Raw genomic sequence first — 25,084 nt, 5'->3', positions numbered from 1 at the left:
GATTCAAAATAAGGTCCTATCACTGGAAGGAGAGATATTTGATCAAATATTTGAGCAGGGACCTAAGGAAGTCCTATATAAGTCTCTCACCCACTACACACTAGGATGGTCAAGCAGGTGTTATGGTGAGGCCCATGTGAAGATAAAAAATCATCAGGCTCTGAAATGCAGTGTAGTGCACACTATAGGCTCTGCAAAATGAACAAAGTTGACCCATGCTTTAAAGAGTAATTGAATAGATGTGAATTGGTGATATCACTGACTCCAAACTGTTTTAAATTAATTGTTTAGTTGTCATTAATGCCATCATAAACAAGTGCTTACTCCGTCACAGTACCATTAAGAACAATTTAATGCAGATTTATGACAGATCATAATATCCAAAGAGCGCACAGGGAGTTATGACAAGGAAAATCTCTGGATATACTGCATGTAGGGGTAGGTAATGATATATTTATATTTTCAGCCTGGATCTTTTATCAACATGATAAATAGGACTTCCTTACCTCTCTGGCACTGTGGCCCATAGAATCCATAAGGACACGCACACGTGTTTGGCCGTACACAGATTCCTCCATTTAAGCACAGGGGATTGCACACAGCTGTATGTGAAGGTAAGATAAATATATTAATCTGTTATCAGTCTGATTTTTTTTACATTACATACTCTTTTGCTACTGCACATGTCATTAGAATAAATATTTCTAGTAATATTGTGATAAATTTCACACAATCCTTGCTGGTCAGTTGTGCAGGGGCATTTATTCATTGTCATCACGGTGTAAGCATTTCAGTGATGTTTTAGCATAGCTCAAAGGATGAAATAAAATATAATGTAATAGTTTGTTTCTGATATCTTTCTTTGATTTGCACAGCTCATTTGCTTTCACTTTGGTAACCTGACCAAACCTGATCCCAGGGCAGCAAAATGCAGTCATGTTGCATACAGCGTGGGTAACCTGGGGATGGGATGTTAACCATTTGCTACTTTGTCTGAGTGCAGCAGAGCATAGTGGCATTTCGGTGAAGTTGAATAGGTATGCACCACAAAACCTTTGTTTGTTCTGCCTCATTTAAATGCCAGCTACCATGACATATTGGTTTATGCATCATCAACAAAATCACTGACTTTGCCTGTTTATTTATCCGTTATTACTGTAGACAATATAACAGGCATTAGGAATTAAAAGCTGTCTTGCATATTTCTATGTGGCAAGTACCTGACTGTTGAAAAAAAAAAGTATTAAAAGTATTTGAATTGTGATCTACTTTAATTGGGAAATTACTGTGTGAAGAATAAAGATGCTCATAGAGTTTTCATTATAGAGTGACACTTTAAAGCAGTCTTTTTCCTTCCATCTCTTTCGTCTTTCATTGTCTTACAGAATAGCCCATTAAATAAATTAAATAAATGTAAGCTTAAATAAATTAAGGGTCACTAGAATATTTCAGAAGAACTAAAGGAGAAATAAAATGTCAATTTGGAAAGAGAAAAAAGCAAAATTGCAGTCTAGATGAGAGGCTTTTCTGACTAAGCAGCAATCACTTATGAACTCAAAATGGACTTCATTCATTGCTAATGGTAGATTTGGATTAGTTCCCTCATTGTCCCAGCTAGTTCACAGATGTCCGTGCTCTGTCAGTGATTATATTTCCATCGATAAAGTACCCTAAGTTTCTTTTTTTTTTTCTTTTCTTTTTTTTTTTTTCTCCTTTTTTTCTTTGATATCTGCATATATCCAGATATTCCTCTAACATCACTTTAGGAAGGAAACCCCAAAAGTCTCCACAAAACCCTCTGTCTAGCACACATAAAACAGTGCTGGAGAACTGAGGCTGATATTCTTTCACCCAAGGTATTGTCAGACAAACAAATCCTGCATCTGCTGTTCTGGATTGGAAATTACTGTCTCTGTTAGAATAATCCCATTTAAATCTCCCACCAAAACAAAATTGCAAAACTCAAGGAGAGTAATCTCTGGCTGGAAAAGGAGATAGGGGGAACCAGAATAGCGAGCAGTAGTCTCAGTCATTTATGCTGGATCTTAGCTAGGTTAATTTATGTGTCCTCAATAGGTCTGTCATTTACAGCAGTCTCAGGGAGGAGGTTAAAATGACATCGCTCACCTTCCAGGAGAGGTAATGTAGGCTGAAGGTGTCTGAGTCATTTAATATTTGCCATGGCAGAGGCAGACTGCCTCTGTAGCCTTGAGGTCTGGAACTGATTAAGGTACTCCTCATGCTTGCTCCTTTTCATATTTCACTGTTTTGCATGTCTTGTCCCAGGTGAGTGCTATAGTTGTGCCTTGGGAGGAAAGAGTCTGCACTCCATCTTTTGCACTTCAGCCCTGAGAGGAAAGTCTGAGCTATAGCTATTCAAATAGGGTTCAAAACCATGAGTCCTGACTAGAAATAGGTACCTAATTCCAGTCCCCACCTCACTCTCACTGACTGATGGAGGTGTTTTTTCCCTGAGCACAGCTTTCGTAGGTACTCTGCCATTCCTAAGTGCAGCCGGGAATAGCTAAATATCCTATAGTTAACAGCAGGGGGAGAAAAGTTCTTCTGAACCTACTTTTGTCCTGTCTTATACAGTTAAAAGCCATCTTCTGGAATGGCAAGACAGTCCAAAGATGGACCAAAACAACTCAATAGTTAATAGGTAAGCTTTTGATAACTTACATTTTTTGGTTTATTTTTCTGCCTTCGACTACATATTAGAACTGCATGTGTAGTTGCTAACTTAGCAGCAGAAGCCACATTTAATTTCTTGCATTCCTTTCCTAGTTTAACCAGCCCTTCTTCTGTTCTTGTCCCATAATGTTTAAGTTCTGATTTGACTATATACTGGTAAAAATCACCAAAAGCCAAACCATTTTTCTTTCTTTCCCACCTTGAGAAAAATGTATAGGGTTAAAAGGAACAAAGCATGGAAATTGCACAGATCATGAGCAATCCACCACAGAGACAGTAGGGCTGCAGGGCAGGGCTCCTTTGAGCTCTCCATGGACAAGGCCAAAAAAGAGTGATTTTATATCTGTGGCCATGGCAATTTTTGAGCATTTCCACTGAGACTGTAAATCAACATAACTCCAAAATCTCCAGTGAGGACCATTCTCGTTGGCAGAAGCTAACAAGCACCTCCCGAGGTTGTAACTGCTGATGTGGTGAATAACTTTATTTTCATTTCTGTGCACACTAAGAATAAACTCCAGAATCGCGTGAGCTTATAAAAGCTGTAAAAAGATTCTGCTTGTGGGTTTCCTGTAAGTGACCCTGAGATTCACATAAACAGCTAAACTTATGAATACTTATACAATCTCAAAGCCTTCTGAGGTTTTGCCCTTTACTAGGTCTCCTGCTCTTCTTACATTTTAATTTTTCAAGCAATTCCCGCTCTGACTGCTGAATTGCACAAACCATGTGGATTTCAGGCAGCAAAAGAAATGAGGGACCAGTTATTTCTAACCACTTACCAATTTCGCAAGACGGGCTGCTCCATCCACTTTTGCATTTGCACTCATCTGGTGACACACAGACCCCACCATTATGGCAGTGTCTGTTACACACCACTAGGAAAAGCACAAAGGATCTAAATCTGTTATCAGTAATACCAGTGTGGATCTTAGAGATGCTCTATTACAACAAATAAATTATGGTTTTAGTCCAAGAGGTAAACTGAGGAATGAATCTGTCTCTTCCCATGCTTTTCTTTCTCTTTTCGACCCACTATTTCCATCAGAAATCTTGCATCTAAAATTCTTTGGTCTTTAAGTATTCAAGCTACCCTGTTTCACAGATAAAATTATATTCCTGTCAAGGGCAGCCTGATACTTAAATCAGCAGCAAGGACTGTAATAATGCAAGTGCATATATTTCGCCATTCAGCTAATATAGAAGGGTTTGAAGGCTGATTTTTTTCCCAGATGTTCTATATATTGAGCTTCTTTTGCAACTTGTTTTGCACAGTAACACGAAGCCTAATAGGCATAGCCTTTTTGTGTTCTCAAAATTAGTGTTACTGCATTCACTCACACTACCTTGAATTTCATAAATGTTACTATAAATAACATGGAGGTTTTTGCTTTGTTTTTTTTTTTTCCAGAAGCACTTTTGTGTAGAATATGTTGATATAGATGTGCATATTTTTACATAATACAACTATGTTGCTAGTGAATATATGCACTGAAATAGTTCAGCTACTGTGTTACTTCTATATAGTATACTTTGATTTCCTTGTTATATTCAATCATAATTTTAAGGAGAAATAGAGAATTTTTTTTTTTTTTTTTTTTTTTTTTTTTTTTATCGTTTCTGCAAATTCAAATGTGTAATGGGGAAAAATGTACATACTTGTTTCACATCGAGGACCAACAAATCCATAGGCACAAGAACATGTATTTTGAGCTACACAAGTGCCTCCGTTCTCACATGGTGGATCACACTGCACTGCAAGAAACACAGGCAGAATAAAGCATGAGAAGAAGAAAACACCTCAAGTACTACATTCTGTGAGGCTATGAGCACAGTACTTGTTACTACTTTTCACCATTTTATTAATCCAACAAGAAATTTGGTTACTGGGAAAAACTGCAGGATAAAAACAGGTATCGCATTTGTAATGTGGTGGTGCTAACATAGTCGTGCTTAACTTCTGTGCATGCTCATCTGTAAGTACATATTTTTGAAGTCTAAAATGGACTGAATACAAATGTAGCTCACAATACGAAACACCTTGCCCTTCCCTCTGTACAAATTAGCCTCATGGATGTTCAGTAAACCTTAACGGGTGTCAAAAGTTACCCCAGAGCAGAGGTGAAGTGTTTCCTCTGGACAGAAGAGTTATAAGGAGATTTGTCAGCAAAATGACAAACATTTAAGCAACATTTTAAATTTTTAATGGGTTGTTTGAGGTCTGCAGACAAAGCAGAAAGTTAGATAATGATTTCTTGATGTATTGCAGTATGCAGTGTCATTCTGTGGAAGGGAGCATGTGCAGGTGTATGGCATAACGCTGGAGATTATTGCAGCTCTGAAAACAGGTTATTTGCTGAAGACACTTGTTTGTTTTTTAAATGCTGGTCATTATGAGTCAAGCAATGAACTCATTGATTCCAGAAAAGATCTGAATGTCAGGGACTGTTGAGGGGATTTCACATTGCTTATCTTATCTGCCTAATGAGCTGCTTATTCTGAGCTTTTCATATACACAGTGGAGAGACAAAAGCTAATTCCCAGCTAGAGTCTGATTTAGGCACATTCCTAATGCCTTTAATTGTTCATGGGCAAGAAAAGTTTACCTTCCTAATCCTAATGACAAAGGTAATCACCTAACATTTGGTATCATGAATACTTGTGTTTGTAACCCTCTAACAAGAGGTACTCTGGGTACACCAGGTTCCAGAGAGGGAGGGAGAAGGCACTGCTGTAGAAAATGCACTGAAAATTATCCTAAGGAGCCCAGGGTGCGGGAGCAGAGCAAGGTGTGTTTGTCTGCTGGCTCTCACTTATGCCTTCAGAAAAAATACCACACTGCATAACAGAATGAAAAATATCTATCCACGGGCTTGGGAAATGAACACAGAGAAAAATGTTTTACTTTGGCACACTTTACTGGCAGGGTTGTATCTTCTATAATGGGTGTGAAGCTAAGCAAGGTTATTCCAAGGAAAAATGCGTGGTAGTGAAAGAAACTACAGAGATCTGAAAGAAAGCATCTTTCATTTTAAGTATTGATACAAAAAAAAAAAAAAAGAAAAAAAAGTTCTTACAAATGTAAAATTGACTGTGTAATTGGAACACTAAAGGACAAATACTTGTGGCACAACAGAATTTAAATGAAGCTCATGCTGTGAAGCTCTCACCTCTTGGGCTATCACCAAGCCTTCACAGAAAGCCATTGCATCTGAACTTTGCCATCCAAAACATTATGAAAGCCACTACACATATTTTAATTGCAGTTATAAAGACAAACTCCAAGAAAGTACCTTTAAATAAATCCTTTCACACAAATAACATTAAAGAAATATATTTGTTATTAGATCTGCTCTTCAGGTACTTCAGTATTTACATTTCCTGTTACCATTCGGTTATAAGGGTAAAATTTTCAGCGCTGTATTAATATAACTTCAGGATTTGACATGCTTGAGCAGAGGCAACTTGATATAGTTTAGATCCATACTACTCATGCTGGGAATGTCATTAAGCTAAATTTAGTTTTGATTTGATGGGCTATAAGGTTTAGACATTTCCAATTCAGCATGTGTTTAGCTGAAATTTGAAGTGTACATCAGGGGAAAAAAATAATTTAAAAAATCGACATTTTCTGGACAGCTAAATAGATTTGGTTTAGACCCACTAAAGCAGTTAGCATCACACTTCTCCAAAGTTCTTCTGATCCAGCCACTGGCAGCAGCTCAGAGCAGGTCAGAGGCTCGGGCAGCTCAGGGTCTCATGCCCTTAGGGCAAACAGCAGGCAGTGGTCCGTGATGAAATGGCAAGGGGAAGAAAGGCGAAAGAAATGGAAGCTGTTTTCAAAGAAATTTGTTAAACTTTTTAAATTGCAGCTCTATATTTGTAAGCCACCTCTCGTGTTCAGGGGCTTGCCATAGATCTCGCTGAAGTCAATGACACCTTCTTGCTTTGAAATAGGGGTGCCAGCCTGACCTGTGTGCACTTGAAACATCTTAATTCCTGCGTGCTTGGGTAAGCACAGGACTTGCTTACAAGGGATTGCTGTGCAGGTAGAAATTACAGCAAGTTGAACTGAATGACTTTCTATGCATAGAGACTGGGAAACACAAAACCTGGGAAAAATGTACTTTTTGAAGTACATGAAATATGTTTCCTTTCCTGTAGCATGATGGTTGCATAAAGCCTCCAGGTCTCTAAGTGCTATGCCAAGCGCAGTGACATTCAAATGTATTATGCTTTATTTCAGCGTGTTTTGTGTATAGCACTTAAAGCGAATGCATCCATTTGAATAGACTGCTTTCCATCTGGCCTTTACACATTTTGAGATGCATCTGATCTATCAGAAAAGAACATAGTATTTTATATATTCAAATAATTAGATCTTATTGTGACACTTAATAGTAAAACACTTAAAACTATTCTATTATTGGTGAATAGCAGAAGATAAAAACTGAACACTGGCTGCAATGGCAGTGGGAGAGCAACATTCACCTAAAAAAAACATTTTCCTCAGTAATAGAAATATACTGTTTATGTCAAATTCTTTTCCAAGACTTTTATCTTTCATCTTCTGGAATGAACATTTTTTTTTTCCATAACATTTGCTAAATTGTACAAAGGTATTGCAGTGTTTTTATACTAAACATTTTTGGATGGTATAAGATAACAGTAAAGAGAAAAACATTGTTGCAAATGGTCAATCTTGCTGTCAAATGTGTATGTTTTTGTTCATAATTTAAAGTCTCGAGGTGAAAATGGAGAAGTCCATTATTGTTTTATTTGAAAGGGCTTTTTGGAAAATATCCTCAAACAATTTTTTTTTTTCCATTAAAATGAGATCATGCACTTTTTATGGGTTTCTCTATGATAACTTTGGGGAAACTCAGAAATACTAGATGATGTGTTGGTTCCTCCATTTCTGATACCCTAATCAGCAAATGGCTTCCAGGGCAGAGTTATTGCTTGACATCTCAGCAGCAAATTACCGCCTGTGCAGCCCAGCCTGGCAGGTCCTGGACTTGCATTACTAAGGCAAGGCTCAGAGGTGCGAGGTTACCTGCAGTTTCAGTTTAAAATGTGAAAAACAATCAGGTCAGGAGTGTAGACTACCCAGTTTCCTGTAATTACTGAGCTACAATTATTTTCTTTCAAAGATGTGCTAACCTACTTTCCTAGATGTGCAGATGAAGTTTTAATATGTGCAGCACAAGGGAGGGAAATAAATAAATAAATAAATAAATTGTAAGCTATCTAGATTATTGATTTTGCTCTTTAACAGACATGGAGTAAAGCCTCTCTTTTGCATGACTTTAACAGAGAAAGGCAATAAAGCGTAGGGTTAAATCATGTATTAGTCCAATTAAAATAACTCATATGCATACTTAAATAGTCCAGCAGCCCAGAGTCCATTTATGAAATAAATACCCATCATAGCAAATAGAAAATTAACAAGATTAACTTGACTGACTAAATTGGGAGTACAAATGCAGACAACAGTTCTGGTTAGGCTGTACTAATGGATTTTGTTTTGTGAAATGTCAGCTGAGTGCTCATCTGCAGTCAAAAAAGCAAATAAAATGTTAGGAATTGTTAGGAAATGAGCAGAGCACAAAATGCCAGACTTTATTATGGCCTGTATCCATGGTGAGCTGCATCTTAAATACCATGTGCTGTTCTGATCCCCCTGGCTTGGAAAAGCTATAGTAAAAGTGGAAAAGATACAGAAAAAAGGTGACGAGGATAACCAGAGTTACAGAAGAGCTTTTGTACAAAAAACAGTAGATTAAGTCTTTGGGAAAAACAAAGCTTAGGGGGAATAGGGTGTAAAACTACAAAATTATGTGGGGGCTGGAAAGGTTGAACAGGATATGGTTGCTTACTGTTTCTTGCTGTGCAAGACAGACAGATGTAAAGCTAGCAGGCAGCTAGTTTGAAGGGAGCTCACAGTTCCTCTTTGAAGCTCATCGGTAGGACTGTGGACAGCAACTTTTCTAAAAGCATTTGGGTAAACTCACAGAAGTATATACTGGGAGACACCAATTACAAAGACATCACCTTTGTTTTTTTAAACACATCCATAACTTGCTGGGAGACTGTTCTGGACAGTATTCCTATGGTTTTTTATTTTTTTTTATTTTTTTTTTCCCAAATAATTCTGGACATCTGCTGTTAGCAGCTGTTGGAGACAGAGGAAGGACTTTTGGTTTGATATGGTAGAGCTTTTTGGGTGTAAAAATGTCAGACCAAACAAATGTCAGCTAACTGATGTTTTAGCCTAAGGTTGTATCCTGAGGTTGGAATACATTCCCAACTACTTTGTCTTTCCCATTATTGTGAAAATTATTTGGTTTTGTAATGTCAAGGCAATGTTGTATTTTTAACTCCTGAGCAGAAAGTGTGACTGCTGCTGTTCAAAAATTCCCCTTCCCTCTGAAAATACTGAGCAATGCTTGTAAAATAACCCAAGAGTTTTACTGACTTAACATTTTTCAGAAATCACTTTGTTTCTAAAGTAGCACGACTTTATTCTCCACAGGAAGTCTGAGGAACTTTTATGACTACTAAAAACTAGAAATATAATAGTCCTTAACCATCACCTAATCTTAAATGGTTTTAAGTTGTTGACTTTATTTTACAGAACTGTCTGATTTTTTAGCTGTAGTTTTAGTAACCAGACACTCCCTATTGAACAAAGTTGGGGTTAGAGAAATAAAAACAAGGATGACCAGGAAAGTGGCATAAATTCGTGTTTTTCTTCAGCGTTCAGGTTTAGGTCGCTCAGAAAGAAGCACAACAAAAACGCCCTGAGCAGAATTTTTTGTTTGCTTCAACCCTGTTATCGAGTGGAAAGGACATGTTCCACCTTAGGGCACCCTAAGGAGCTCAAGAAACATAACAGCTGCTCTCAGACAGTGCCATATGCACAGACCCTGGTGAATAAAATGAGCCCAGGGAAAAGCCAGCATTTGTTTCCTTGTCTAGTGGATACGGTGTCTTTGGAAGTGCAGGCCTGTGTCACTGCTGTGGGGAAAACAGAGGCAGACCGGCCAGTAATGGCTCTCGTGTGGCTAACACTAACAAATATTTTAGAGCATTAGCCTCTAATGTCACAGTGAGGTGTTCAAAACAATGTTTGAACTAGTTACGCATTAGTAAAGGACTATTTTGTTTAGTTACTGCTATAGTGAGCTGAAACGTTCAACTCTGTAGGTGTTAGGACACTTCTGCAGTGCACTTTGGCTGGTGATAGGGACTGTCCTGTAACACTGCTAAGAGTGTACCATAATAGTGTGTTGGGGCTTTGGTAGGTATCTTTGAAAAGGACATGTAGAGTGGGAATTACCTATTTCAAAACCTCCCTCATCACCAGAGGAACTCTTGGCTAAGTTTAGTCCACAAAGCAAGCGTGTTCTGCAAGTGAATATGCAGAGTAATGCAGTGGACAACTGTAGGCCTTATTTCTCCTGCTTATTTTTTTATTATAGCATAGGTGATGTCAGCTTTCTCCAAAATGCTCCTCTGAAATGATGTGTGTCAAGGCCTTGCCTATTTAGCAGGCTCGCCTTGACATTAGGCCGCAGATAAATCATAATGCTGCCTTTGTGCAGGAAGATGAAAAAGCTCTGCAAGCTGAGAACCTGGCCAGCTGTAGGAAGGGGCATGGGAGTAGGGATTAGATCCTCGAGGAACTATTTCACTTTGGCTCATCCTCGGAGTAATTAGCTGCTGACAGAAGTAAGAGAATTCAGTCCCTACTGCTTTTTATGTCAAAGCAAGCTGGGTAAAAGCAAGGTCCTACTTCTTACAGATGACAAAGTTGTTAGTACTGAAGGGAGTGATCGAAACAGACAGTGCTAAGAGCATGTGAAAATATCTCATTTTAGTTTTAGATACTTGAGGGTAAGCCAAACACACTGAGATCTAGTTCTGCTCCTGCAAAATAAGGCAGAAGATTGGACCTAGTGATCCCCATGGGGTCTCCTTCAGCCTGGACTCCTGTGGCCCAAAGCAGGAAAATGAAATGGGGGGAGAGGACGTATGACTAAAACAGAGCAGCGTGAGGAGCTTGTCCAAAGGGATAAAAATATTAAAGAATCAAAATCTTGCATGATTTATTTTAGAAGACAAATTCATTTTCAGGATGCTGCTTATTTTTTCTCTACCAGTCCCTCCAAGCTTAATTTTGAATCCACACAACTGAAATAATTAAATAGATAAATAAATATACATTCTGTCACAAGATAAATACCACTCAGTAAAGCATTTATCATCTCAGAGTATTTTCAGGAACTCTTATTAAACAAAGGTCACATCCCCTCAAGCTCCACAGGTATTAAACCTTGCTAGCGATGGGCTGTTCCTTTTATCTCGGTGAATTTCAGCATCAAATGAGGTGGTGACAGTTCTCAATAGTATCTAAGGCTGGGCATTTTTGCTCGCTTGCCATGCATGCTGCATCAAAGTCTGAAGATTTCACAAAGTTTTGTCTCATCTAAGCTTTGATCACTTGCTCATTTTTGCCTCTGCCTGCTCTAAGAGGGTACTGCTGTTTTGTGGGAAATCAGTATGATCGTGGCTGCATCGTCAGGTGCTGATAGCAGACATTCTGGCAAGGCCTTAATGCAAGAAGCTGTTGTCATCTTTCTCCTTCATCTGTCATGATCAGCCAGCTGCATCTGACATGCAAAGAGACACCAGCAGCTGGAGGTACAATGGATGCTCTTCACACAGAGCTGGCGGCAGAGGCATTTCTGGCCCTACTCCAGGACAGCAGTCGCAGGTGCGCATAGCAGCTCAGGGTGAAGCAGACAGGCTTATTATTGAGTCAGGTGATGTGGTCAGTGACAGGAGACAAATAAAGGATGTTTGTGTACCATGTCATCAAGCCCCGAGACGGAGAATGATGTTGGCAATAAGCTATTTCAACTTAAGGACTCTCCAGAGAGGTTTTCTGTAATTCCAGTAATTGAAGAAAACATCTCGTCTTGTGAGACAGTGAAAGGCAAAGGTAGATTTATGTTTTAAGGACTGTACTGATGGGCATACTAAATTTATTTATACACTGGCAGCTGAATATCTGTATTTGTAAATATTCATCTGTACCTAGGCCTTGTCTTTGAGGGGAGGCCATCCTGCACTCCAGCTTGCTTTGAGCTTCCCATGGTGTGTTTCCAGCTCCAGGCATAAAAGATGGGGTCTTTCTTGATGGGCTAAAAAAACCTTCAGCCCTTTATAAGGGTCATTTCAGAAATGTGCAAATAGGTGAAAATTACAGCACGCAGGATTATAGTAATTTTTCCTTATACATTTTGCAGCATGTCTCCAGGACTGCTTTAAGCTCAGAGGGATGCAATGCTGCTAGGGGCTTTACACTCCCAAAAAGACTTGGGAGCAGCAGGGAACCCCAGGGGTGCTGAGCCCTGCTGAGACCCTGCCACACCTGTCTGCTGCGGGCACAGGATGTGAGAAACTAGATTACTACAAATTGAATAGACTCACTGCATTTTTGCTTTGTGTAATGAAAGGCCAATTAAGACATCAACTTATCAGAAGGATTTCAACAAAAGGTATAATTAATGAGAGCCAAGTCAGAGAACTCATTGTTTTAGAAATGTGTGTAATGCTATTGCTTTACCGAGGTATTCTAAAATGCCTAATAAATAAGTCAATATATTGTGAAAACTCTTCTGGTGCTATACATTTCAGATGACAGGTTCAGTTTTGTATTTGGGGTATCAGATAGATATTTAAAAATAATTTTTAAGATAGCAGAACAATTAGTTTTTCATAGAATATGTGTTCTATAGACAAATAGAGTCAATTTTACTCTTTCCCACAAAGTTTTATGTGTTTTCCAATGTAATGATTTCAGTAAAATGAATCTGGCCTTAAGCAAGGGCAAGCAAGATCACAATCTAGTCCTGGTTTCAGTAGATTAGATGTTATCAAGTAAATATGTCATTTTTGTAAACAGAAAGAACTTCTGAGTAATAGAATAAGTTTTTTCTATTATTTTAAAACATAATTGGCTTTGAAAACCAGTGTGATCTCAGTTGGCAACATCTGTAAATTTATAATCAAAACTATTTATAATTTTTTAGAATGAATTTATTTATACTTATAAATATATTTAAAGGCACAAAGGAATTTGGAAGAGGATTTTCCCCCTTACCTTCACACGTAATTCCATTACCACTGTATCCCATGGGACAAGACCCACATTTAAACCCTCCATCTTCATCTGGCTCACACTGCACACCACTGAAGCACGGCATATTAGCACAGATGACATCCTGACGTGTCCTACTGATGGTTTTTGGCAGTTCCACATAGTCCATCGCTGCCTTGTATGCCTGCCTGAGTGCTGCAGTCTGTGCTGGGAGCCTTGCTGGGGGAACAGGTGGGATGCTAGCACCCTGGGGGGCTGTGTCAAGGGAATGACCTAATGAATGAAAAGAGGGTGTGAGGTGTGTTTCCAAAGAAGATGCTCTTTGCTGCTCTGTCGGGAAATTTGGGGAGGGTTTGGTCTTTGAGATTGTGACTCGACTGGGCCATTTCCTGGGAAAATAGCTGTATCTGGAACAAGCTTGCTGAGCAGCATGTTGCCTTGCAAATAATGAGCTTTCATTTGTGTTGCGATGAGAAGGAGCCGTCCGTGTTGGACCTGGTTTGTACTGCTTAAAATGCACAGCAGTAGGAGTTGTCACACTGACAGCTGCTGTTCTGGGGTCTGGTTCCTCGTGCAGAAGGAAAGTGTGCGCATCACTTCTTTTGTCAAGAAAAGTCTGTTTCTCAGGTGCTGTGGACTCCATAGCATATTTTTTTTCTGACAATGTCTGAGCCTCAGAAATCTTCCTTTTCATTGTAAGAAATGGAGTGTTAATGACTGTGTGGTTTCTTTCCATAAAGTACGTAGTTTGTTGTCTTGGAATTTGGGTTTGGGAAAGAAGGGAATATATGTTTCTTAATGTCTTGCCTTCATGGTGAGAGCCTCTAGCATCTTCGTTATTTCTCTCAGCAACATCCACACGGCTTTGGGAAGATCTTGAATCTAGGGCAGAAGGAAGATAAATACCAGTCAAATTTGCCGGTTTAGTGTTTAAAGAAACCACTATGACCATTTAGATTATGAGCAAACAACAGAATATCAATTCTAGAAGTAAATGCAATAATCTGCCATCTGTGCTAAGGACTTATCTACGCTGGCTGGTGTAGAAATGTCACAGTATTGTCTCCTATAGGTAACGATAGCACTGGATGCATGGGGAACTACAATACAGAAACTTACAGAATCAGTTTATGAGCTAGATGAAATATAATTAAGCTGGTTTAATATTAAGACTAAGCTAGTAACTCTCAGTGGTAGCCAGGCATTATTTTTTAAGGATCAGCACTGAGCTTACAGGGGATAATTGCAGCCAGGCAAAAACACTTGCCATGCTGTTTTACTAGTTTCAACCTGTGCTAGTCCATGAGGTTTTGGCACTGTGTGCCATTCTCTCATGCTCCCTACAGTTGTTGACCACCTGATCTAGCATTTTTTTCTGACTAACTGTATATTTTGCAGTAGTGTGCTGGGAAATGTTCTGCTATACAGTACCTTGTGCAGAGATTTTCAAGTTCTTGCAGTCTAGGAGTAAGACGAGACATTGCAGTTTGGGACAGATAGATATCAGAGATGGAGAAATAAAGAAATGATAAGACCGTACTTGGCAAGATAACTTGCTAGCCAGATTCTAGTCCAATCACATCAGTGTATAACGATGCAATGCTTTTGTAGTCCTTATGGCAAAGGAAAGTTTGAGGAAAACATGTAAAGGAGACAAATGGAAAACCTTTGTTAGTACTGTGTACAGCTCCCTCCAGACGTGAGGGGCAGCATGTAAGAAAGGCTGCTGGTTTGTACCTGTCACCCACTTGTTACAAAGCCAGCCACCTTTTCGGTAGTGTAAGGAGAGATGATAGATGGGGAGAGGCTAGTCTGTGAAGGGCCTTGAAAGTGGAGACAAGTAGTTTGAATCAATACTTTCAGGAAGATTAATGGCTATCTGCTGACTCTAATGAATGGAAGAAGCTATTTTTAACCACTTCTGGCATACTCACTCCATAGGAAATGGAATGTATTGGATCCTGAACAAAAAAAACTCACTTGGTTCTAGGGTTAACCCCACGTGGGATGTAGCTCTACTTTTTAAATGTAAATATTAATCACTTTCATAAAACTCCTACTGATGTAGAAATTAGTCATAGTTAGCAAGAAAAGAGATAAAGACACTTGGCAAAGGTCAAAAATAAATTTAGAGCATTGACTAGATCAAAGGAAAACCTGGCATCCAAAGCTGTGCTTATTTGGCTGGTAAACAGTGTCATTCTTTTGGCTGATGAGTTTTTGTTGCCCTGAAGCATCACGTTTTGTAGTGGTGTGTGGTAGTAGATCAAGTTATGGGCATCAATAGTAGGTAAATACATGGATTTTACTGTCCAAGGCAAGGCTGATGAATGATGAGATGCACAGAATGGAAGAAAGGAGATGGTGAGGAGGAGAGGACATCAGTGATGAGCATAAGAAGATAGGAGAAGTCAAACGATTTTTTAAAATGAACCTAAGAAAGAAAGATGAAAGAAACATCTCCACAGAAAGTTATCAGCAACAGGTGATTATTGCTGCCCTTAGAAAGTTTGATTCAGGGACCAGAAATCAACAGGAACGACAATGAAGGGCCAAATGACCTTTCTAACAAATTTCTTAAATGAGCACTGATTATAGCTTTGAGCTCCTTCCACTGTATTGTAATCAAATGTAATCCTCCTAGCTGAATTTTAGTGACTGCTGAGGGGGTCAGGCTGGCTATCTGAGTAATGAAAGTCTTTTATTTCCTTATTAGTGATAACTGATGTGCCCATCCTGCAAATAAGCTTCTGTCTTCCCATTTTTATGGGAAGCATGATGTTTTTGGAGTGCACCTATAGCAATGCTTTTTCTTTTTTTTTTCTTTTTTTTTTTTTTTTCACCTCAAATAAAACTACCAATGAAGAGTAAATATGTTGGTTGTTTGTTCATCGCATGTATGGATTAAGGTCCCTCATCCACTTTGCACAGGCCACCAAACTTCATAAGATACTGTTACAGGAACTTTGGTATTGGTCAAATGTGGCTACATCAGTGTTCTTTCAGCTTGCATTTTATCATATTTTTACTTAAAAAGATACTGTGCAATTTAATTAGGATTAGAATCTGACAATATTTTTCTGGAATTCCTGAAAATTTATTTCTGTAGGTTTCCAGATATCTAAATACACCAAAACAAAGAAATATAGCAAAAGATTGCAGACCTAGTTGTCTGTAGTCAGCAACTTTCTCAAATTCTGTATTACTTCAATTTATTTTCCTCACAGTCGATCAATATTTTCAAATGTATAACCCATTATCAATGCAGAAGTGTGATTGTGTGAATCTGGTTTTCTCTGTGATGCCACAGTATGATTACATATTGGACTGGATGAAAATAACACAAAAAATGACAAGGCAAAGTGCTCAAGGTTATGTGACAGTACAGAAATACATTTTCACTACCGTTGGTATTTCTGCCTGTACTAACAGGGAAATGTGCAGCAGTGGGAACAACTGAGTTTATTTTCCATGGACTTGGAAAAGAGACTGAGAATTTGATGCTTTGTTCCAGCTGTGCATAGAAGGGGCTCCATTCCTATCAAGAATTACACCACTGTAAGCACAATGTAACACCAGGAAGGATCAGGCCCTGCAAAGATAGATGCCTTTGTTTTTTCCCGTCTGTGGAAGATTAGAACAAGGGTGACAGAGACCAGATTTCAGAGACAGAAGTTTAAATACCTAATCCAGCTCAACACCAGGACACTTTCCGTCTGTTTAGGAGTTCCCCTACATGAGAACCCCTCAGCCATTGGTTTGTCTGGTGTTTGAAATACCTTGTACTGCTTGTGCTAAGATTGTAAATCAGAATCGTCATAACCAGTATCTGGCTTGTGCTTGCCAATGCCATAATGGCATTGTTAAGGCACAGCAAATTCTGATTTCTTCTCTCGCCTGAATTGCATTTTGTAGTGACCTACTAGATTACTGTATATGAAGAGGATTATGTTCATTCTGGAGATAATAAAACAGCTATATAACCTAGTGAAAATAGCAGTTCATAAACAGAGCAGACACTCAACAGTATCTTAAACCCAGAGTGAGTTATCACCACTGAAACACAGTAAAGAAATCTAATGTATTTTCTCTCTTTTGAGTTTCTGTCTCTTCCTTTTTTTTTTGCATTTTCAAGCTTTCAGAAACAGGCTACATCTAGACTTGGATAAAGAGAAATCACATCCTCTCCTGATACCAATCATTTATGTTTCCAGAGAGCCAGCATTTCATACTTTGCCTGGGACATGGTGGACTGAGTCAGTGACCCAAGTGTCTTTCAGCCAAGCCTTCACTTAGCCTCAAGCACCTCCGTACCTTCCTTCCCAAGGAATTTGCCTTGGAGACAGCCCCACCCTGAGCCACAACTAGCAGCTGACACCTCAAGCTCTTGCTGTAAATTTCTTGTAGACATGACTAGTTGCTTCCTCTTCATTGCTGTGCTTCTCATCTACAGCTATTAGGGTAAGAAATATAAATTTATTTTTTTTAAATGTAAGTGTAACTTTTTCATGCATTCACAAGTAGCAGACACCATCAGCATATGCAATCTCTGTGTTGTAATCCAGGTGTTGCTCCGTCCTTATTTTCTACTACAAAGTCCCCAAATAGCCTACTCTTCATCTGGAGACTGGTTCCCTCTCCTTAACAAGATCATCTGTTGATGGTTTATTCCCTCTCTCAGTTCAGAGTGTTATGGGCACCTTTAATTCTGATCAGGTTGCAACTCTTTCAGAATTCTGTGAGTAGTTTAAGAATTCATCTCATTATTAACACAATTCAATAAATTTACAATTTGTGTAGTTTTAGAGCTATTAACATTTAGTAGTACATGCTGTGTAGCACATTTCTCATTCAGAAGAATGTCGACGCAGAAATGCTCTTCTGACATATTGCACTATGTGGGTCATCATTTAAAATTTGAAACATCTACCAGCACATATATCTTATTTAAAATGTCAAGATAGAACAGAAAAATTACACTGGTCTAAGAAGCCTTGTTACCAGAGTATTAGGGATCATCCCATTTATCTCTCTATTTTTTTGCATTAATATTTTTTTTTCTCTGTATTTACTTGGTGAGAAAGGGAAAACGGAGCAGCTGTCAATAGGAAGCTCTAGGGAAATTCTGTTTTTCCATCAACTCTTAATCTGCTGTTTTATTTGATTAAGTTCTGGCATAACTTCTTTCTCTATTCTGAATACATTTAATTCCTACATCTTCTCTTTAGCCATCCAAGCATACCCTAAAATCTTCCCTCTCACAACTATTCAGAAATGAAACTTTGATTCTTCCGTCCTTGCTTTGAAGCATCCTTAATTTCCCTATGCTTAGATGCTGGTTGAATTTCCCCAGTCACTGAAGTCCCTTCACTTACAATCACGAACAGTAGCTCCCAGAATACCCAACTGGAAATATCCCTCAACTCCCTTAACAGAGGTACAGCTTTGATGTCCCAAATTTTACAGAAGTTGTAATCCCAGGATTATTTTTGTAGGAACAAAAGAGCTTTAAAGGCTAAGACTGGAATATTATTATAAATTTTGACAGTAGCTTCAGTTTAGAAATCATGATGCTTTACCTATTTTTTATGCAAAAATTGAAAAGTCAGAGGTGTTGTAAAAGATTTTAGGAACACACATCACACACAAAATAAGCACAGAGAAAAGTTAATCCCCTCTTTGAAAAATGTGGAAGTAGAGGATACCAGTAATAACTTTTCTGTAAGAAGTGTCCAGATCTCAAATTCACAAATCAGAAAGATGTGAAGCTCTGTGTGTGAGCCACTAGCTGTGCATAGGCAGACAGAATAAACCAGCCAGGCTATTTGGCTCATGCTGGGCTAATGCAGCTCGACAGCTTGTGGACCTAACGTGCCCTACATCCAGACAGGTCAACACATGAGCAAAGCAATTGCACTGCTCTGCATCCATCTGTACAGGCATATTCAGCCTCAGTAAAATCCATGTTCTCAAAGCATCATTTCTGTGCCAGGTTAATTCATTCACTCATTGCTTTAATAATAAAATTAAAAGGTGAACATCTAGTTCACTGTCCCTGAGCTATGTTTCAGCCTGGTCAAAAATGAGGCTGTGTTGCTGGTGTTTCTACCTAAGCAATTCTCTTCCCCTTCACCTACCCATGCCATGAGCAGTGGGGAATATTCTATGGAGCTGGCATAAAAACAATTCCTTCCTCTGTTGCAGACTCTTTTGTTTGTCAAATGTGGTTGCAGCTGTACGTACACAATTCTGTAAAACCTTTCATAATTTAGAATTCTGCAATGCAAATTTGCTTTGTGTGTATAAAACACAAAATCGTACTACTCTATCATAATGCTTTTTGTGAAGAAAACCTGGGATCTGAAGCCAGTTCACCCACCAAACTTTCTTTAAGAATCTCCCTTTTTTTGGAGTAAATAATACCCACAAATGTTAGCAAATGAATCTATGGCTGCGTCTGCTGCTTTGTAAGTATTTAATTGATTATAATTTACATATACTTGGAAGCACACATATTCAAATTTCCTAAATAGTGAACTTTAAACTGATGTTTGTTTTAGCATTGCTGCATTTTAAGTAAATTCAAAGGATTCTGCTTACCTCAATATAGAGGCTACATTATGAGGCTACGTTATTAATAATTATTATTACAGTACAGAGAGGACCAGAAGGGCTTAGAGAACTTCACACAGCAGGGAAGTTTGGCAGATAGTCTCAGATTTCTTGAAGTAGTGCAACCTGACAAAGTTAATTCTTAAAATGTCTTCAGCATGGACAGGAAGTGAAACTCTCATTCAACTGTTTTGAGATATTTTTTACAATTTTGATGTCACCCAGAACTTCTAAAACTGCAATCAAGATACCCGATGCAACTACCTGATGTGTAGTTAGTACAATTCTGGAGACAAGGGATCACAAGTAGGCAAAGTGCCAGGACGTTGCAAGACATCAATGACTACAAAGCTGTATGGAAAAAGTGAAGAAAATCAAGTAGTCTGTTCCTTTGTTTGTAAAATCTGTTTGTTTGGGGCTGATTTTGTTTCTTTGCTTGTTGCTGGTTGGTTTTGTTTGTTTGTTTGGTTTGGTTTGGTTTGATTTCCTTTTGTTATGTTTTCTATACATTTTCAATAGAATTTTTAGTCAGTGTCACCAGAAATTGTGTTTTTAAAAAATAGTGTGAGCATTATTGAATGCAGAAATATGAGCATGCTCCCCAAACAGGATATCTTTTTTTTTTTTTTGTCTTTATCAAAATATTTATTTTTTATTAATATCATTTTCAGATTGTACATGTATGTGATAAACTAGTTTTTGTTTGTTTGTTTGTTTTTTACAAACAAGCTGTGTTTTCTCAAACACCTCTCCTACCTGGCAGTTTATTTCAGGGTTTAATTGAAAAGTTCTCTCCTAGGGGTGGGTAATCTCAACATGTTCCATGTGCTTTTACCCCTTGCATGGGAGACCTGCTGCTCTCTGTTCCTTTGTTATTCTGTCTCCTTCACTGCTCCTTCCATTCATTGGCTCTAAACCATTCCCTTCTGCAGTTTTTAGAAGTGTTCTTCCTGTATTTTTCTCTGAATATCCAGCTAACAAAACAGGAAGCAAAGAAGAATAGTTGTGTTTGAAAACACCATGGATCACCCTCTTAGCCCCCTCATAACCATTTTATTGCTCATTCTTTTGTTATCCCTTGTCCACTTCTCAGACCTAAGACTGAAAAACCAGAGGCTTTTACCTCTCATCTTTGTGTTCTACCTTCTCCAATTATTTCAGTCTACAACTGCATTATTTCAGCAGCTATAAAGAGAAAATTAAGATAGATTCCATAAAACTAAATTATATTTTCTATTCAGGAATTGGCAGTATATTTTACTTTAGCTCAGCACTGAGAAAGATGGAAAAATTAATAAAAACTCTTATCTTATCTGATGATGCCTTGTGGGCCTTCAGACTCTCTCATGACTTGAACAGGTTGGTAGATATACACAAAATAGACAAAATCAAGACAGATCTTCAATGAAGCATCCCTGCCTAGTTCTCTGAAACATCTATGCAGAATCCTTTAGAACTGTAATAATAGCTTATAAAGAAAGTTCGTAACATTTCTTCAAAAGAAAATCCATAATATTTCTTCAAAGAAAAAGTAGCTTAAATTTGAATATTTTACAGAAATTCTCTTTTTATTTGATTCAAGAAATAAATGCTGTAAAATTATAATTATGTTGTTTGGGGCTGTAAACACATAAAAATGAGCTACTTTACATATGAAAGCCAAGAAACAATCTGAACTATACTTTGCTGGAGACCAATAATGAATCTATTTTAATACCATAAAAGCACATATAAATACTCATGCTTTTATAAGTTCTCCACAGCTACAACTGATTTGGTTGAAAATTATATATAGTGTTATTTTTTTCCTAATATATATTTTAAAAAGGCAAAAAGAAGGAATTTTGATAATAAATTTTCAGATTGTGTGCTGCAGAATTCCCGTGGCAGTTCTGCTAATCAACATCTAGTCTAACCAAATTCCCTAGGCCATGTAGGTATTTAACACTCTGACATACATAGCCATCAAGAAGATGAAAGGTCTCCTCTTTGTATTCAGACACCTGCAAAGAGGCAGTTATGAGCTGACCAGAGGCACCTGGGGGACAACAAAAGAAAGAGGTTTAAGGACTATCTATCCTGTGAGGCATTAACTGAAGAAGACTTTAAAATATCGTGATCCAACAATATAATAACAATTATAACAATTCAAATCTACGATTTTTAAGACAACATTCTATAAATACTATAAGCAGCATGTGCTAGCATGGAGAAACTCTTGTTGAGAGCTGTTATTTTTCAGTAAGATATAAGATTTATCAGCTGTTCCACCATTTATAAAACTAGGGAGCTTTGCTGATACTCTTTGCTTTGCAGTTGTACCTCTCTGTGTCCTATAGAACTTAAAACAAGACAAACAAATAATCAAACAAATGTATTTTGTATTTTTGTCATATGAGATAAACTCTCACTGTGACAAATTATTGGTATGAAAGATTATTCTGTCCTGAATTCTAGAGGATCAACAATGCTGTTTTAGCTACAGACTGTTGTTGTGTCCCTTCAGAAATGATCTAGCTCTATACATGTGATGTGTAATTATTTGGGCAAAATTCATATGGATTGGCAATGAATATCCTGCAAATAAATTCAGTGAAGTGAGTGTCCTACCTGTGTAGGTCCCTGCTTACCGACAACAGCAAGATGATGAGAATCCCAAATTTGGCATGGGCAATAATGAATCTATGAATTTCACACCATCTTTTCACACATGGTACTGTACTCTGCCTTGTATTGTTTATGAATCCTTTTGCTCCATCTTTTGCTCTGCTTTTGTGTTTAGTGGCAAAACTGTTGTGCCACTTGTTTTTTAACAAAACAACATTATCAGATTTATGGAAATAGGGTTGGCTCACTTTAGCTATGTGCTATTAGAGCTAGATGATAAAATGGGCTTGGAAAGTTTAAGAGGAGATGATCTTACTCTGTTCTGTTAACTTAAAACAAACAAACAAAAAAAAAACAAAGAAGCCTACTGGGTCTATATCTTCCATAGATTATTTGTTGCAGACTGAGCTGTTGTTATCACTTAAAAGTCATGATGGCATGGTGATTGCTTAAGCAAAAAGTGGCACATTCTTGGTAGGAGAGAAATGTAATCTGTACTTGATGCTCTGATTGAATGTAAATATTATTCATGGCATACAGCTTAGTCCTCTTTCCTACTGGTTTTATGGCTTGGGCTTCATTGGGCTTCTATTGCTGAGCGACATCATTTCCTAAATATATCATCTGGATTGGAAGCACTTAACAAATTCGGGATTGACAGAGTATAAGGATCAGTGAAGCTGGAAACCATTTATCTTTTAAATTATCTAAACATATTATTCTTACCATGCCTTCTTTATTTATTATGTTTGGGTCATAGCACATACTGTGCAGGCCACTGTTGAGGTTTCTCTGAAAATACTTAATATTTTATTAGGTATCCCTACGGAGGCAAGAACCATCAGAAAGGCTCTCTGATTCCTTTTCTAGCCTGACAAGTACAGGAGTGGGGTTTTGGAGGCAATTACGTACTCAGAGGGCAGGGAAGGGTCATAGATTATGTCCAAAATGCCTGGGTGATCCTGGCCTTGTGAAGATTACTGGCATACCATTTGCAAAAATATGTTTTTCATGAATCCAGATTTGTATGAAATGTCTTTATGTGTCATTTCTAACCACACTTCAGCTGCCTTTTCATCAAATGCCCTTGAAGGAGATGTCATCACAACGTAACTGGTCAGTTTGCAAAAATGTACATTTTGGCCTGAAATACTAAAAAATAGAAATGCTGGAACATAGTTTAGGAAAGGGATCAGCAACTTCCAACACAAATTCCAAAGATGAATTGTGGCCAGTTTCAATGGCCTGAGTCAGCACTAGGAGCTGGAAGCCCTGGCCTTGGGAAGCAATGCATCCCAGTTTCTGAGCCCACAAGAATCAGCCACTGAGAGCTGTTACCACACAGAGACAGACCAAAGTAATATTTACCACTTATTTTGTATTTCTGTTATGTCTTCTCTGCAAGGACCTCAGTTAACTTTGCAGCTAATGACTGCAGCATCAAAGATTCCTGCCTTCAATTGAGCCTTGTAACTCATTGCATAAACAGTGTCATGGCTGGTTGGTTCCTCATCACAAAGCATCCTCTGAGTGCTGGGAAGTGTGTGTGTTCTGTCTATACCTGCCAATACATACAGATTTTGTAGCTGAAGTTTCAGCCTGTGATGTGCCTACTTTTCAATACTTTTCAGCCTGCCTTCCAGGAACAATGCTCAGCTCACGCTGTTAGGGCAGTGCTCTTCATTTAATGGGATCGCTTCTGATTTACACTGGTGTAAACGAGACTGGAATCTGGGCCTTGATCTTTTTAATGCAAATTCATCAATTCTGTTTGATGAAAGGGTTCAACTATGTTCACCAGTCACTTTTTGAAGAAAAATCATTTAATTGGTTCCAGGCAGCAAGAGGTCTCCACTTCTGGAGTTAGCTCCAAAGCTGAAACCTTGGGTTAGTGACCGAAGCACTTACTGTCTTGTTTTTCAGGAGTTATTTATTCTTCATGGACAGTGATCGATGATGAGTGCTAATAATAACAGCAGTAATCTCAAGGTCAAAAGTTAATATAAAAGTTGATAATAATATGTTCTTCTGGCATTAGTGCTCTACAGGAACACTATGTATTCAAACACACCCATCCTTGTAATTCAAAATATTTTATGTAGTTTTTAAATCCACACCTTGATATAGATCTGACAGTAGTGCAAATGAGAAGGTCACACAGGTCTCTCCGATGTGAAATCAAAGTGAGTTCAGAAGCATGCTGCAGGTACTGGAATAGTGTAAAATGCAGTACATAAACATAACAAATGGCAAATCCACACGTATATCAAGTGCCAAATGTCTACTGTACTGCAAATTAACTGCTAGGGCAGGAGTGCTAGCAGTTCAGAATGGAAAGAGCAGAACTCGATTACAGAGATCATAAAATAATCCTCTCCCCTGATCTTCAGTTCCCTAAACCAGAAGAGGCAGAACAAGCTGGCTCTGAACAATCTTTTATTGGTGATGGATGTGGCACTGCTTTGTCCAGTAAAATTGCTGGTTTACTAATAGGAAAAAAAAATAAATCTTTTGTGATGACACCTACCTCTCTAACCTGCAAAAGAAAGTGCAAACAGATGGGTATCTCTGAGACCGTGAGTGATGAAACCAGCCTAGAGAAATACCAGTAGCATATGATAACTAATATTGCAATGTGCAGTCACATCACCAGCATCCCCCATTAAGATATATTCATTATCTTTATGCCAAGAATATAACCTATGATACTGCATGGTTTGATTTAGTAGATGTGGCTCTTCCAACAAAAAGGTAACAGATATTTTATACAGATATGAAGCATGACCAGTGAAGCTTGAGCAGATTTAAGTTGCTTAGACTTTCTTCCTTATTGTCTACTAGAAAAATTAAGGCACTGTTGATGCTACTTTTTTTTTTTAATTATTATTTTTTTTAAGTGTAGGCTACCTGCTTTATGGACTTTGAAGGGAGAGAAATGCTTACTTTATTTGGCTTACCTGAAAACAGTATATATTAGAATGCATTTTTAAAATTAGACATTTC

General features: G+C 38.1%; 1 protein-coding gene and 1 long non-coding RNA gene across 11 annotated transcripts in view; one reads left to right on the top strand and one right to left on the bottom strand.

Annotated features, from left to right (window-relative positions):
* Nucleotides 1–25,084, bottom strand: part of LOC137858810 (von Willebrand factor D and EGF domain-containing protein-like) — a 176,281-nt gene that overhangs the window by 29,756 nt on the left and 121,441 nt on the right. For all 7 annotated transcript variants that reach the window (XR_011098020.1, XM_068687112.1, XM_068687110.1 and 4 more), the window contains 4 exons: nt 12,866–13,744; nt 4,354–4,449; nt 3,477–3,572; nt 507–602 (listed from right to left, as the gene is read on the bottom strand). Coding sequence is in view for 6 of the 7 variants with exons in the window: in XM_068687112.1 (XP_068543213.1) it covers nt 507–602; nt 3,477–3,572; nt 4,354–4,449; nt 12,866–13,744 (1,167 nt within the window). In the remaining variant the exon portion in view is untranslated. The remainder of the gene's footprint in view (nt 1–506; nt 603–3,476; nt 3,573–4,353; nt 4,450–12,865; nt 13,745–25,084) is intronic.
* Nucleotides 1–25,084, top strand: part of LOC137858811 (uncharacterized) — a 196,268-nt gene that overhangs the window by 97,706 nt on the left and 73,478 nt on the right. The gene's annotated exons all lie outside the window — the stretch shown is intronic.

Source organism: Anas acuta, chromosome 6 (assembly GCF_963932015.1).
Source record: "Anas acuta chromosome 6, bAnaAcu1.1, whole genome shotgun sequence".
Taxonomy (NCBI): domain Eukaryota; kingdom Metazoa; phylum Chordata; class Aves; order Anseriformes; family Anatidae; genus Anas; species Anas acuta.
This window is presented reverse-complemented; position numbering and strand designations above follow the sequence as displayed.